Genomic DNA, 14,849 nt, shown 5'->3' with positions numbered 1-14,849 from the left:
TTTGACTTTGATAGCTTACCAATATCTTGAAATACACTCGTCAACTAGTGAAGCAGATAGGATTCAGAAGCGCTTGGTGAGAATCCTGTCAAAACAGAGCTAGGAAACACAACAAAGGAAGATCATTACTATTTAAAAATTACCTTTTATTTAGATATGAAAGTTAATACCACGTGATGATCGATTTCAATGCTATGGTTGCACATATTTATAGTGATGCCAAAGTCAATTGTTGCTTGATTTCAACTAATGTCTTTGGATTGGGATTGTGATATCCGAGTAGAGTTTCAAGTATTTCATATGCCAAAAATGCTGATATTAAAACACTTACACAGTGTTTAAATTTAGGGAACTGATGGTAGTTGACTTTGTATTCTAGAGAGAGCATATAAAAATTCATACGTAATTCAAGGTGATACTTTTGTTCAATACATCCAATAGTCGACAGTTGATAATAACAAACAAGTAACTATTATTAAGGTAAACAAAACAGAGTAGGGAGAACAGAGAATCAAGTCAGTGAGATCATCTAATGTTTTGAGGTTAGGATTACACCTAAAATAGAGAGTTGTCCAGTTTCTGTTAATAAGCATCTTTGTTCAAATCATTGTGGAGTATAGACAAAATCGCTATTTATACCAATATCTTGATATTATTATGGTATTGACTTTCAATCATTATATCACACAATATACATATTTTGAATGCGCATTCAGTAAAGTTGGAATCAAGCATAACAAGGTTTAATTGATGAAAGAATCTTAAGAGTAAGCTATAATTTGCTAACAGTTTTTCCATTTTTATGTGATATTCAAACCATTAATAACTTATGAATAAGAAAAATGTACATCAACTAATCAAACCACTTTTCCTATAAGATAAATCAATCCTTGATATAGGAAACAGTTTAAACATACAATTATCTTACATATCAGCTATAGCCTCAGTCTCTGCAATAATATGAGTGGTTCATTTGGCTATGACAATGGTTCCCTTTCCTCTTGATATCTGCATTATTAACACATCTTTCGTTCATAATATCAATCCTTGCATTACCTTATCTCGTATTATGACATATAACTTGACCAGGGATGCTCATGTGCTAATAAAAAAAATTTGTTTTAGGACACCGTTCAAAAAATGTCCAAGGATAGACGGAAAGGAGGTGGATCTCTACAAGCTCTACACAGTTGTTACAGCTCGAGGTGGATGGATACAGGTTAGCGATAAACTATTATTTATCACTATCTATATCACAAGCAAAGAGTCATTCAGTTTCAAGGATACCCCATATACGCAATCACAAAAATTGTCTTTATATACAAGAACAAAATCATCGACATAAATTTAAACAACCAGGAACACACAGCAGTACTAAACCGCGTAAAAAAAAATTCACTATCGATCCCATCTACTTAGAGCCCGCACTCGTATAACCAGTGAAAAGCCCGGGGAAACGACCGGTTAGTTTCGTCGCCGCGGGAAAAAAGACGCGGCGCCGCGCGCTCGTCGAAAGGGGAAGCTTACTTCCGGCCGACCAACGCGCCTCTCGAAAACACATTAAACTTTATATATATACACACCTATGTATACGCGCGTTGCACTCTCGCTCTTCTTTTTCACAAAGCTTTAACAGTTCGAAGGAAAAATTTCGTGAGTTTTTTCCAGCGCTTCGCATAGCCATACGAGTGTGCGTACACTTATACATGCTCCATTCGTGCGTGTGCGGTTAGAAATGCCGGCAGTCGATGTAGTATATAGGTGTATATATATATATATATATATATATATATATATATATATATATATATAGTCAAGTGGAGGGGCGAGAAAGAGGAGGAACACGTGCACGCGCGGCAGACCTTTTCGGAGAGCAACGACTGCCCAGCTGTATACGCGGAGATTTATCATCGTCGCCGAATTATTGAGAATGCGAGGTCCTTCGCAATTAAAATTTTAATTTGTAAAATGAATGTGTAAGCGTCTCGCGAGGCCGTTTCAATTTATTTGCAAAGAGTTCTTAACGATCACGGTAATTTAACGCTTGTCATCGCGCGCGATACCAGCGTTAATACATTGCTTTTTCCACCTGACGCGAGCATTTTCCACTTTTTGTTTTCTCATGCGCGAGTATATGTGTATGAGAAATTCTAGGTTTTTTCCGAGACATAAATTAAATATTTTATCGCTGAAAAGTTAGCGCGCAGCCGTGGAAAGTGAACTCTCTAAATCTCTTAGAGTGAAAAATCACTCTAAACCAGTGATAAATCACTCTAAGCTTTCCGCCAAAATTGAGTCACTCGGCCGCGAGTAATTCCTAACTTTTGAAAAGAGTAATATTTTCACTCTTTGCCATGGGTAGGATGATTTTAGATTTGCAGGTTATGGTTGAGGTTAGATATTGCAATTACATTCGAGATGATAAAAAATGTTGGAGTCTAGAGCATCACACGCACTAAAGTTTCCTAAAAACACAAAGTATTTGTTATTATTGTTAATGTCCTAACCTAATTTCTTTATATGTATGCACGTATACATGCACATTGCATAGGTATACACATATATGTATGTACATACGAATCGTAAATATATATTTTCATCTCACCTTAGGCAACTTTGATATCATTGTCGACATCCTATATTGTTAAAAATACTGCAACAAACACTTTTGCACATTTTCTAACGAAGCACGTGTTGACGAAGAGAGGGCTCCTTATCAAGTGACTTACTCTTTAAAGAGTGATCGAACAAAAACAATAGAAATCACTCTACAACGAGTAACCTATAGATAGGGACTTCATAGTTTTCACTCGAAGGCGAGTCATTCTATGAACTACTCTTTTTTAGAGTGAAAAAATCACTCGAACAGATTTAGAGAGAATAGGCGAGTTTCAGTAATTAAAAGATACAAAGAAAACAGACGCTGTGTGTGGTAGACGAAGTGGGGAAGGATCGAGATTTGCTGAAGTGCGAGTAAGAGGGACTGTACGCGAGTCAGGGAATGATTTTAGATTTTCAAGTCGGGTTCACGTATTTTCAGACCCGATGCTTTCAATATTCTAATTATAACTTCACGAACATACACGTGTGTGTTGGATATATCGAAGTTGTTCTGCGAGATAAAAAACAAACTTTGATTTTGTTTTTTAACAAACCTGATAACACTTGTAAAACTGTAAATTTTTATCGCGCACGCCTAAGATTTTACATAATCTTGTGTTTTGGATTCGATCGAACAATCAAATCTCGTACGTTACGAATTTTAAAATTACACGCTTTAATAGAACCGCACCATACACTGGGCACGTGCTCAGATTACTTTCGAATACTCCATATACCGATTAAAAATTCAAAAAAATACACAGGTGTGTACGGCATCCGCAGACTGATCTAAGCCTAAGCGGAGTGCGCGCGCGAGGATAACGCGGAAGTGGCACAAGGTCAGGGTCATCCGAGGGAGGCACACTGGTCACACGCGTCTGGTGGGGGTAAGAGAGAACCGAAAGAGAAAGAGAGAGACGCACACACCGGTTCTCCGAGCCGTCGACGTCGTCGTCGTCGCCGTCGTCGCGAGCGATGAAGCGAAAGAGAGAGTGAGGCATCGTCTGTACGCACGAGGGAGAGAGAGAGAGAGAGAGAGAGAGAGAGAGAGAGAGAGAGAGAGAGAGAGAGAGAACAAGCTCGCGAGGTGGGGGGAGACAGTAGCGCGATAGCTAAGAAAGCCGGAACGAATGAGATAACGCGCCCGGAAAGATCGCTGGGTGGCGCGTGATTGTATAAAGCTGTCGTCTTATCGAAATTTTGTATTGTAAGCGTATAATGGAGAGCGATGGCTTCGTATTTTTTTCGGCGAGTTTATTCGAACCTTTTCATTCACTCGATTCTATGCGCAGCTTACAAGCACATGGGTCGAAATTCCGGGAATAGCATAAACCTCGTTACGTAAGCCGCAGTGAGCTCGTGCTCTTCTTTTTCAACTTCGACTCTTAATTAGCCAGCGCGGGTCAATTTATAATTACCTTTTACGCAACGCTTCGGCTTTGAAACGTAAATTTCCGGGAGCCGTCTCTCTTTTCTCAAAAGAGCCGAGCTCGCTGTTTTTTTTTTAATCCTGGGCTCGTTAAAAAAAGAGCAGCTACGGCACAAAATTTAGAATTTGCTTTCGCGCGCGTACAAAGAACTTCAGCTGCGTCCTTATTAAAAAGTCGAGCGCGGCAACAGAGTGAGAGAGAGCCGCTCCTTTTTGCAAATTCGAACTACGTGCATTGCACTCCCTCTCGCTCTTCGCTCTCGACTATGTATAGGAACACACATGGGTCGAGAGAGTCGGTCTGGGCGTGTGTATTACATTACCCCGTCGGCTGGATTAGTATTGTCCCGAGGGCCGCGTCGCTCTGAAAAATGTCCGGGGACAAAACCTCATCCGCTCGTTACTCTTCCCGTCTCTGTTTCCGAGCTTCGAACTGACGCGCGCGTGGCGCAGAGAGACTCGCTTTGGAAAGTCTTCCTTTGATGCCGCGGAGAGTTTCGTCGTGTAATATTGCTAGAATTTTTGAGAGTGGAAAGTTTTTTCAACTCGACTATGCTATTTCAGAGCGTCGTTTTACGCGATGAGTCGTCGTCGCGACGCTGATGCACACGTTCGAGTGGTTTAATATACAAGCGAATGTTGTAGGCTCAGAACTGTACCATAAGTGTTTATGAAAGCTTATCGAATATAGAATCGATTACGGCACACGCGTTCCGAGAACTTTCGTTCCTGAAAGCCTCGCTGGTTATTTTTAATCGACAACCGTTTCGCTCACACCCTGTTTACGCGCGATTTGCTATATGCTAGCACTGTTTCTATGATCTAAAGAATTTTGCAAGTTTTATTTATATGGTCGTTTTTTCGCACATATAGGATGAACAAATCATCGAGCATCCCAGTTTTAAAAACACGTACACTCGCTCGCCCAGAATCAAGATAAAAATGCCCGTTGAAGCTAATTCCGTCCAGCCTTCGTTCGCTAATAAGACATTATTAAAGTTACGCAAGAGCAGCAGCAGCACAATTGGTACGACATTTTTGCGAAACGAACGTGTGTGGGAAACAAGCCCATCGGATAACGTGCGCCGAACAATCCAGTCGATTATATTCCAGAATCAAACCACTTCTTCCGCTGCCTCGTGCGCAGGAGAAAAAGCCCGACGCACGCGAGCACATTTTTTCCCTCTCCTTTCGAAAAACTACACTCTATATACTCGCTCCTGCGCGAGTCAGTCAGTCAGTGAGTCTGGGCCAGGTCTGCTGGACCGCTGTGTGTGTTAAAGAGTGGGGTAACGTCTGGCGCACATTCTATGTCTTTCGCGCGCGCGCGCGATAGAGTCAGAAACTGCAGCGCTATAATGTAGAGAGAGGGAAGGGTGGGGGGCAAAGAATTCAAGTCGCGCGACGCTGCTGAGTCAGGTGCCACACACAACACAGCCGCTCTGCCGCTGGTGTAATGATCCCGCGCGCGCACGAGTCACTGGTGCCACTGACTTTTCCGCGCCACGATCGCAGCTGCTCCTTTTCGCTTGAGATTATCGAAATTTTTTTGGTCTGCTATAAATCTCTAGTTCAAAGCTACTTTTTCACGTATCAAGACGACTTTCGACAATATTTATGTACAGAGACCTTGACCCGGCGATTCGTTGTGATCAATATATGCCGCTTGGATACGTGAATAATTTAAGCCTTTACCGACGAATGCGTGGTTTAAAAAATCGTTACACTCACCCCTCTATTCAAATAATCGATCACCGACTCATAAACTTGAAGGATCGACAGTCAACAAATATTTAAAAAAAAATTTTTGGGCCAATCCCCGTATCAGTACACGCGCGCACACACACACACACCCACACCCACATGCAATACGTATCAAAGCGCGAGTACACACACGCATCGAGAGTAGCATATACATATCTTCGGGGGGGCACTCAGGCTCGAGAGTTACGGCACTTGGCCGTGCTCGATTCGCCACCGAGCTGCTAGTCGTAGCGGGGGCAGAGCCGTTCGTTCGGTCGATACGGCAACAGCGCGCCGCGCGCCTCCACACGTCGTCGTGTATACTGTATACACATGCTCGTGTGTATGTGAGACCCCGCATCGCCGCCGCCGCCGCCGCCGCGTCAAATTCGTGCGAAACGGGGAAAACAAAAGTTCTAATCCTTCGCTGCGCTCTCTCCGACGAAGCTTATATTGCTCTCGCGCTCTCTTCTTTCTTTCCTCTCAGAGAAGCGCGCGTGTACGTGCTTCTCTCTTATCTAACGCTCGCGAGCGCGCGCGAGAGAGGATTTCTATTTTAGAGGCCTTCGTTTATTTGGTAATGAGCGATAATTGTCCGTGTCGGCAGCTATCCGTACCACTTGGTGTAATATATTTGGCAACGTCGCCACGATGCTTGAGAGAAAGAGAGAAGCTGATATGCTGCCGAGGAGAGGATGTATAACACGAAGATACATGTAGAGCGAGATGGCTTCATGAGTCGAGGGTGGTTGATCTCTATCTTCTTTTCCTGCGTTTTCGCGTGCCTTGGTGTATGGATAGACGAATATTCGTCACGTTTTGCTGGGGAAAACGAAAGTTTCGGTCGGCGAGTTATTGGGTGAGACAAAGCGACCGATGGCGTTTTCAGTAGTAGCCCGCATGTGTATCGCAGAAGATCTGTCCTTCCTTCCATAATACTCGGCTCTCTGGCACACGTGTGCGCCCGATGCCTCCGAGTCGGGCCTCTCTTTTTCCCTTCTACTCCCGCTTCTTCTGCAGTCGTTTTTGTGTGCGCGTGTGTATATATATAAATATATATATATGTGTGTGTGTGTGTGTGTGTGTGTGTGTGTGTGTGTGTGTGTGTGTGTGCGCCTCTACGTTATAGGTGTGTAGCGTTGGTGCTCAATGATGCAGGAGATGGTCACTTTGCCAAGGGAGGACTTTTTTCTCTCGTTTTTGCGTTGCCGACGAGAGATAGGTAGAGATTTTTGGTCGGTCCTTTTTTTTTTCTCTTTGCTGCCGAGTGGACGGTTCGTTTCCTCTCTGCGAGTGTTCTCGGTGTATCGGCTTCGATGGAGCTGGAATACTTTGGGTTTTAGCCTTGGCTTGTGTATTTTTGTGAGTTTGGAAAGTGTTGTAATATTTGCTGCAAATTAGCGATTATCGATGTTGGAACTAGTAATAAGTAGCGAAAAATACGAAAATACGACGGAAACTGGTCACGTGGATAATTTTTTCGACAGACGCATTTATGGGTGCGGGTGATTGAATGCAATCTTTGCTGCAGCGGGTTACATTTTTGGCAATAGGTCGGGAATCTATTTCGATTATTTTTGGTTGTATAGTAAAAATGCGTTAATTGCCATTTCGCATGCACGTTTTGAAAGTATTTTCAAATAAAAAAATATTTCTTAACGTATATCTCTGTCTCGAATATAATTCCTCCAGTTGTTTTCGCCGCAACGTTTGATGTCCCGCTTCAGGCGGGGGCATGAAATTTCGGTTCTCGCCGACTACGCAGAGATATTGAATTCTGCTTATGAACTATATACCTGTGCACCCGTCGAAAATCGTAAAACGCCTAGCCGTAAAGCTAGGAACGGTTTCCACACACTTTTTCGCCGAAAAATAAAAGAATCGCGCGTATTTACATTCATTATCCATTTGGTGAAAGCTATGCACACGCGCGCTTTTGGAACTCTAGCGCTCTAACAAAATTTACGCCTCAATAATTTTCCAAGCACTTCATCGAAACTACACACCTTAACCGAACGTTTCTCCTGTACTAAGAATTCAGCTTCGATTCACCGACTCTTTGTGCGTGTACACGTTAGAAAAGCGGTAAAATACACACAGCTATATGTACTATAAGGTGGCTGCTGCTGGTCTTGCTAGCTTTTTACGTGCCTCGAATACAGAAGTCACATTCGTATCCTTGCGCGTGTGTCTATACGACGTTCAGAATTGAAAAATTTCTCGACTCTCCGACAAGCAATAAAGTCGTATAGCGTTTCTTCAAAAACTCACAGTGTAGAAACTCGGGGGAAAAAAAGACATCGTTTGTCTAATCCATCAGTATGACAACGTCCTCTCTATTATAAAAATCGGAGCAGCGACGAAATTGATAGGGACACTCACCGGAGAGAGGAGGAAGACAGATCGCAAAGAACCGCAGAGAGAGAGAGAGAGAGAGAGAGAGAGAGAGAGAGAGAGAGAGAGAGAGAGAGAGAGAGAGACAAGAGCTGCTGCCGTACACACGCTATAACATAGGATGAGCCGAGACGTGGCAACGTGGCGCGGCGGCGGCGGCGCGCAGTGCGAGAGAGAGAGAGAGAGAGAGAGAGAGATGGCCAGTAGAGTTTAACGCGCAGACCGTTAGCGACTCGTTGCTTGTGCACGAGCGAAGACGGATGGATACTCCAGGGAGTTGAGATAGACAAACGTGGACGGGATTTCCGCGCTTTTCGTGTTCGGATGCTGCTGCGGGGGATATAATACTATCCTGATGCGCCTTTGTTCAGTGAACTAGTTTTTAGAGATACTCGAGATTTATGTTTCTCCCGCGTGATTAATTAATTTTCTCACGACGCGACGTGTCCCCCGAAAGTTTCTAATACCGACTAGCCCAGGAACGTCTCTGGGAGTAAAGCGTAAATAAACTAAAAGTAAAATTGTATTCCCAAAGTAAACTCGACTGCAAGTTCCTGCCGTATATACATATATCAGCCATGCATGACTCTCATGGGGATATAGTCTGCGTCTCTCCTTTGCTTCTATACATACATACAGGGTATAACATCGTCTCTCGTCGCGTCTCGCTTATAGTATAAGAGAAAGAGAGAAGATGCTATACGCAGTGCAGAGGGAAAGTGAGAGATGAGGACAGGGACGCCGGCACTGCGCTCGGCGCGCGCAAAGTTGAGACAGGAGTCGTTTACTCGAAGAATGCACCGAAGCGGCAGCTGTCCCCCGCTTCTGAAGATTCGTGTCTGTTTTTTTTTCTCTCCTGCAGTTTAGTTCAGTCCCTTGGTCTTCGATGTAAGCCTCGTTTCACGATGCTTGTGGTATTCTTATCTTTGTAGCTATTCGTTGGATTACGTTGGATGGCTTATTATTTCGATTCGACTTGGATGTTTATTTTAAATCGTTGAATAGTCTCATCTGTATGAGGAGGGAATGTTGTTATCTCGAAAAACAAGAATTTAATCGTTGGAAGTATCTGCGTTGTATAATACAAAAGTATGAAAATATTTTTATCTGAAGATTCAAACGATAACAGACGTGATGTAAAAATTGGAAAAAAAACTTCCTTTCAGAGAGCACGTTCTTTTGCTTATGATAGATGTATAGATATTCGCTATGTAGCTATACAAGAGAGTATGTATGACTCTCTGACCATGACAGACTTTCACTCTTTCTTTGGAGTTTCTCTATTTGTTTCCCAGTGTAAATTGTACGAGTTGACTTCTTTTTTTTAGCATTACAGAGTTAGTTATCAACGTCGTACATTTGTTATTGTCATCGTCACCATTGAAAATTACGAAGTAGCATACGCTTCGAAGAAACGAAGATGGAAACTGTAGAAACAATGAAATCTCGGAGGCCTGTAAAAGGGCGATGGCAAGGCAGGGAGATAAAGAAAGAAACGAAGAAGACAATATCGTGTTTGACGCGTTTTTATTGCTGCTAAGAAGTGGACCAACCGCCTTCGCGTTGCTCTCCTTGATTATTTTTCAGATAGAGAGAGAGAGAAAGAGAGAGAGAGAGAGAGAGAGAGAGAGAGACAAGGGTAAACTGTGAGAACGAGTTTGGCTCTCTCTCCGTAACTATATGTATGCCATGTATCGCTTCTTCGAAGAATTCGTTCGTAAAAATATATTGCGATGTCGACGCTATGTACGCTATACTCTTTGCTCTGCAAAAACTGAATATAGAAAAACTCAGCTAATGATGATCGCGATGCCAGCTAGATAAATACGGCAAACATCATGACAACGAATTTTTTGCGCGAGGCCTTCGGGCGACGTTTTACAAGAACATAAAACGCATTGCCGAGCCTGTAAAAAGCTGATACATCATCAACTGCTAGCACATGTATCCGTATGAATTTCCCAGTTCTTCGGAAGGAGGTTGCGCTGCAGCTCTGTGGCGCAGTTGGCAAGCGTAATTTCGCTAATTAAATATAAGGCTCGTGCACAAGCGAGAGCTGCTTGAAGTGAAAATTCATGTATAGCTGTGTGTGTTTGTTTATGAACGATCCAAGAACGACCGGACGATCATTCGAAGGCAATGATAGCGTAGCGAACTTCTGGAAAAGGATAGGAAACTCGTGGCTTGGTGGTAATGACCAAACGCACACACGAACCTCGTCGTTCTCTGGTGCACGAGTGTGAGATGCGTGTATTGAGTGCGGTTGGCTTTCCGCGTTTGTAATTTATCGTCGATCCGTCGGCTTGTACGATGATGGGATTGAAGCGAGAGAGAAAGAGGGAGAGAGAGAGAGAGAGACGATGATAAGGTGAACGGATCGACTGTGTTCCGATGGTCGGTTTCATCTAGTGGTTCGCTGAATTCCACTGGAATGTGTTTGAAATTCGAGCTTTGGTTATTATGAGAAAACGCTCGAGAGAGGTTTAATTGAATTGCCTTTGGAAGTCTGCAATTTTCTTTACGGTGAAATGGTAGCAGTTTTCTTCAGTGTGTTCGGCCAAGCAGCCTGTCAAAGTGTAATTGCCGGAGTAAAGGGAAATGGCTTCTCTCTCTTGCGATCTTTTCGTTTTGTACTGTACTCTCGGATAAAAGAGTGTACAGAGTCCCTCAATGCCTTTATAGAAACAGGATGACGCATGCAGAAACTCCCGATGCACATAAGGCGACGTGTGTTTGTTTCATCTCTCCGCACATACCAGCTTTCTCGCGTACGGTTTCTTTGCTGAAATTTCACACGGCAAACCGTCGGTATGTGCCACACCCTCGCAGCATCAACCAAACTAATCAATCCGACAATCCTCGTTGTACAATTCCAACATAACCCCGAAATCAACAACAAGCGTTCACGGCGAGCACGTGTGTCGTCCTTCTAAAAACGGCCGGAGAAAGAGAGGATTCGCGCCCGAGCATGATAATGGCCTTGGCCGAGGCGCTTGCTCTCTCTCTCTCTCTCTCTCTCTCTCTCTCTCTCTCTCTCTCTCTCTCTCTTGCCGAAGTGCGCGCGGACTGCAGAGAGTTCGAGTCTCGTCGTCACCCGCTCGCGCGCGCGCTTCGTGCGCTTTGGAGGTCACTGCACCTTAAACACTGTACACTTTTCTCTCTCTCCCTCTCTGCGCTTGGCTCAATCGCTCCACGGCGTATGTGTATGTGCGAGAGGCAAATGCTTGCTCGGTCGAGGTGCATACATAGACGCTTTATAAGCACTACCTTCCGTGGATTTTTTGCTCCAGCGAGAGGAGGCATTGTGGTTTCGACGCCTGTACCGCGCTAAGAGCGTTTCGGAGTTTCTTCATCTTTTGAAAATTTTTATTGGAGTATTATAAGTTGTTGCTTCTATTTGAAACGACCCTAATAGACTCCTTGTGTAGTTGAGAAGCTTCCAATGGAGCAATGATCTACTGTTGCTAGGAATGATCGCTCGTGGCTATAAATATCCGGTGAATCGATAGAGACTGTGTAAGGTCGTCTGAACGTTCTTCGTAAGCAGGGGTATTGTATCTATGTCTATGCAAGCTTCACCTGCCTTTCATCATCGATATTAAATTGTACAGTTTGCCAAGTTTATTTCTTCAGCCTTTGCACATTCCTGAAACAGTTATTTTCTCCGTTGCACAATCGTTGAACGTTGTCCCGCAAAATCGTACTCACAGCCACTACATAATCTTCCAACATACGGAACATACTTCTCGCTCCAAAAGAAACAAGCCGCACACATTTTCCATCAGCGCTTTTACACGCTCTTATACCAACTCAGCACGCTGCCGCTGCGACCCCGTAGATTGCCACCTTTTGAGCTTCCGGCCTCAACTACTAAGTGCAATTATTATCATGCACGCCGCTGTGTAAGCCTTTCTCCCTTGCTCCCCCTCTCTCGCACTATAAATTAACCACGAGCTGAGCGCAGCAAAGTCTCATTCTCTTTTTCTCTCTTGTCTCGGCGATTTTTGTTTTTCCGCGAGCAACGGCTTCGAAACGAGCAATTTGAATTTCAGTCTCGTAATGAGGCGATTGCGATTCCGATCTTTCTCTCTCCCTTTCTCTCGTGTGTTGTACACCTATGCTGGACTTCCAAGGCTTTCTAAGAGTTTTGTTCTCCTGTGTGTCCTCGTTGATTGCTGTTCTCGTGGACAGATCTGTCGAGCACTCATCCCTGTGCCACCCGAATCTTCTTCTGATCCTGTAATAGTCATTCCTGATGGGGCTCCGCACTGTCAAAGGCGCCGAACTCGAGCGCGGCGTCGTTCTACTCAGCAGCTCCGGGCCGTCAAGATTCCACGCTCGCGCGTATCACTCTGGCTCATTCATGCATTCGGCTCTCTTGCAGAGAGTGAGAGCACTAGGCGCGGACTCTACGCTCGCGCGAAGAGAGAGAGAGAGAGAGAGAGAGAGAGCGTGCGCGCAATCAGCTGATCTCTCTCTCTCTCTCTCTCTCTCTTGACGTCGCAGCCGACGACGACGACGTTGGCGCCGGTAGACTGTGCGTCGCCAACCCCCCCACCCCTCTCTCTTTTTTGGCCCCCCGCAGCCCCTGCTATACTCGACCACCTCCTCTCTCCCCCCACCCTTGCGCTCTGTCTCTCTCTCTCTCTCTCTCTCTCTCTTGAACGCGCGGGAGAGAGAGAGAGAGAGCTTCCTCCTCTCCACCACCGCGGCGCACACACCACCTCGCCCCGAGGACGATCAGCTGACTAGCGGCGGCAGCCGGCGAACTGTCAGTGCTGCTGCTGCTGCTGCTGCGCTGCTGGGTCCGTGTGTGTGCTGCACGGTGTGCTGTATAGATGAGTCGGGCGCGCGCGCGAGAAACCACGTGGTAGTGGGGCAGCCGGCAGCACCACCAGAAACGCAAAGTCGAACCGCCGCGTGCGGCTCTCTCTCTCTCTCTCTCTCTCTCTCTCTCGGTTTGTAGGTTCGCAGTACTCGCTCGCCTACTGCAGCAGCAACAGAACCACGTGCTTCGTCTTTGCTTGCTGATGGACTGCGTGCTACAGTGTAGGCGCGCGCGCGCGCGGTCATCGACGGACGGAGAGGGTGCGCAGAGCTTGCAGTATCAAGTTCGGCGGGTCTGACCGAACTCGGTCAGTTTCCACTTTCGCTTGCGTCACTTTTAATTTTAGCAGTCGGCTGATTCATTACGTTATATAACGAACTATTTGATTTAGAATAAGTGTTAGCATTGCTGCAGTAGAAACGGAACGGAACCGGTCAGTCGACGAAACGCCCTTTATCATTGTCTCAGCGACCCAAGATCACGAGAAAGTTGATCCTCCGAAAGCTATACATCCCACACCTATACACGTCACATTTTAAGTGACCAATTATCCAACGGCTCTCTCGCGTCAGGATCATTATTCTGCCGAGTCAAAAAAGGAAAAAAGGAGGTGCCGTGCAGCATCGCGCATAAATCCTCTGAGTAATTTACGAAGAGAACCGCGCGTTGCCTTTGAGATGGAAAAGCTCTCGCTGTACATCACACAAGTATCCCGCTCATTAGCCGCTCAGAGAGGAAAGTTGCTCGGCGCCTCGAGTATAGATGACGAGGCCGCATATTGCGGGCACTCGTTGTTTTCCTTTTCCTCTCCTCTTATACTATTCCCCCGCCGCAAAGTGAAAAGTTGAACGAGCTTTTTCTCCTTTCCTCGCGCTGCTCTCTCTCTCTCTCTCTCTCTCTCTCTCTCTCTCTCTCTCTCTCTCTCTCTCTGCGTTATATACACTCGATTTATGAAGAAGTTCGTTAATTAAAAGTCGGGCTCGGAAGTTTCTTGGAGAATTTTTTTTCAACCGCGACGCTCTTTCCATCTTTAAAGGGCTGTCTGGAACGTTAAAGCAAAAAGAAAAAATTGAAATAACGCCGAGCTGCAGCTAAAGAAACGCAAGCGAGTACAAGGTGCGGCCCGAATTTATTACACGTCGTGTCTCTCCGGCGCTTTCTCGAAAGCGCGCCTGAGTCATAAAATGCGCTCGCGATTCACCGCAGCGCTACTGCGCATACAACGAATCTCGTTCGATATACAACGGGAAACCGGTCCGTTCTATTATCTCGTAGAACGCAACGGAGAGAGTGTAAAAGCGCGCGACGACACACCTCCTTCTAGCGCCGTCATCGAACTCGCCCGACGACGCCGCCGAGAGGCTATACACATCGCACACACTCCGTGTGTGGAGCAGAGCAGAAGCACGTGGTATACCGGCGCGTGTGCACGTTCGAAAATGCGCGCGCGTTCCCTCTCTCTCTCTCTCTCTCTCTCTCTCTCTCTCTCTCTCTCTCAGTGCCTAGATAGTATAGCACGCGCTGCTGCAGCAGGAGAGTACGAGAAGAGCAGCGAACCTGACCATGTCCTACCCCAAGACCGGCGCGAGCCGAAAGAGCGCTCCCGCGCGCACCACACGCGCAGAGCTACACCGAACGCACCACGTGCTCTCTTTCTGGGTAGTGGAGAGAGAGAGAGAGAGAGAGAGAGAGAGAGAGAGAGAGAGAGAGAGAGAGAGAGAGAGAGAGAGAGAGAGAGAGAGAGAGGCCGTCGACGTCGTCGTTCCGTATACACACACACACACACATACGCACACTTTCATCATTTAGTCGATCCAAGTGCAGGCTTGAGCGCGCGAGCACGTGGGGCCGAAG

General features: G+C 45.6%; 1 protein-coding gene across 6 annotated transcripts in view; it reads left to right on the top strand.

Moving 5' to 3' along the window:
- Nucleotides 1-14,849, top strand: part of LOC100121989 (AT-rich interactive domain-containing protein 2) — a 33,447-nt gene that overhangs the window by 2,213 nt on the left and 16,385 nt on the right. For all 6 annotated transcript variants that reach the window (XM_008218915.4, XM_032596194.1, XM_008218909.4 and 3 more), the window contains exon 2: nt 1,126-1,219. In XM_008218915.4, the coding sequence (XP_008217137.1) occupies nt 1,126-1,219 (94 nt within the window). The remainder of the gene's footprint in view (nt 1-1,125; nt 1,220-14,849) is intronic.

The sequence above is a fragment of the Nasonia vitripennis genome, chromosome 1 (genome assembly GCF_009193385.2).
Source record: "Nasonia vitripennis strain AsymCx chromosome 1, Nvit_psr_1.1, whole genome shotgun sequence".
In the NCBI taxonomy this organism is placed as follows: Eukaryota; Metazoa; Arthropoda; class Insecta; order Hymenoptera; family Pteromalidae; genus Nasonia; species Nasonia vitripennis.
The sequence above is the reverse complement of the archived record's forward strand: the minus strand, read 5'-3'. Positions and strand labels throughout refer to the sequence as shown.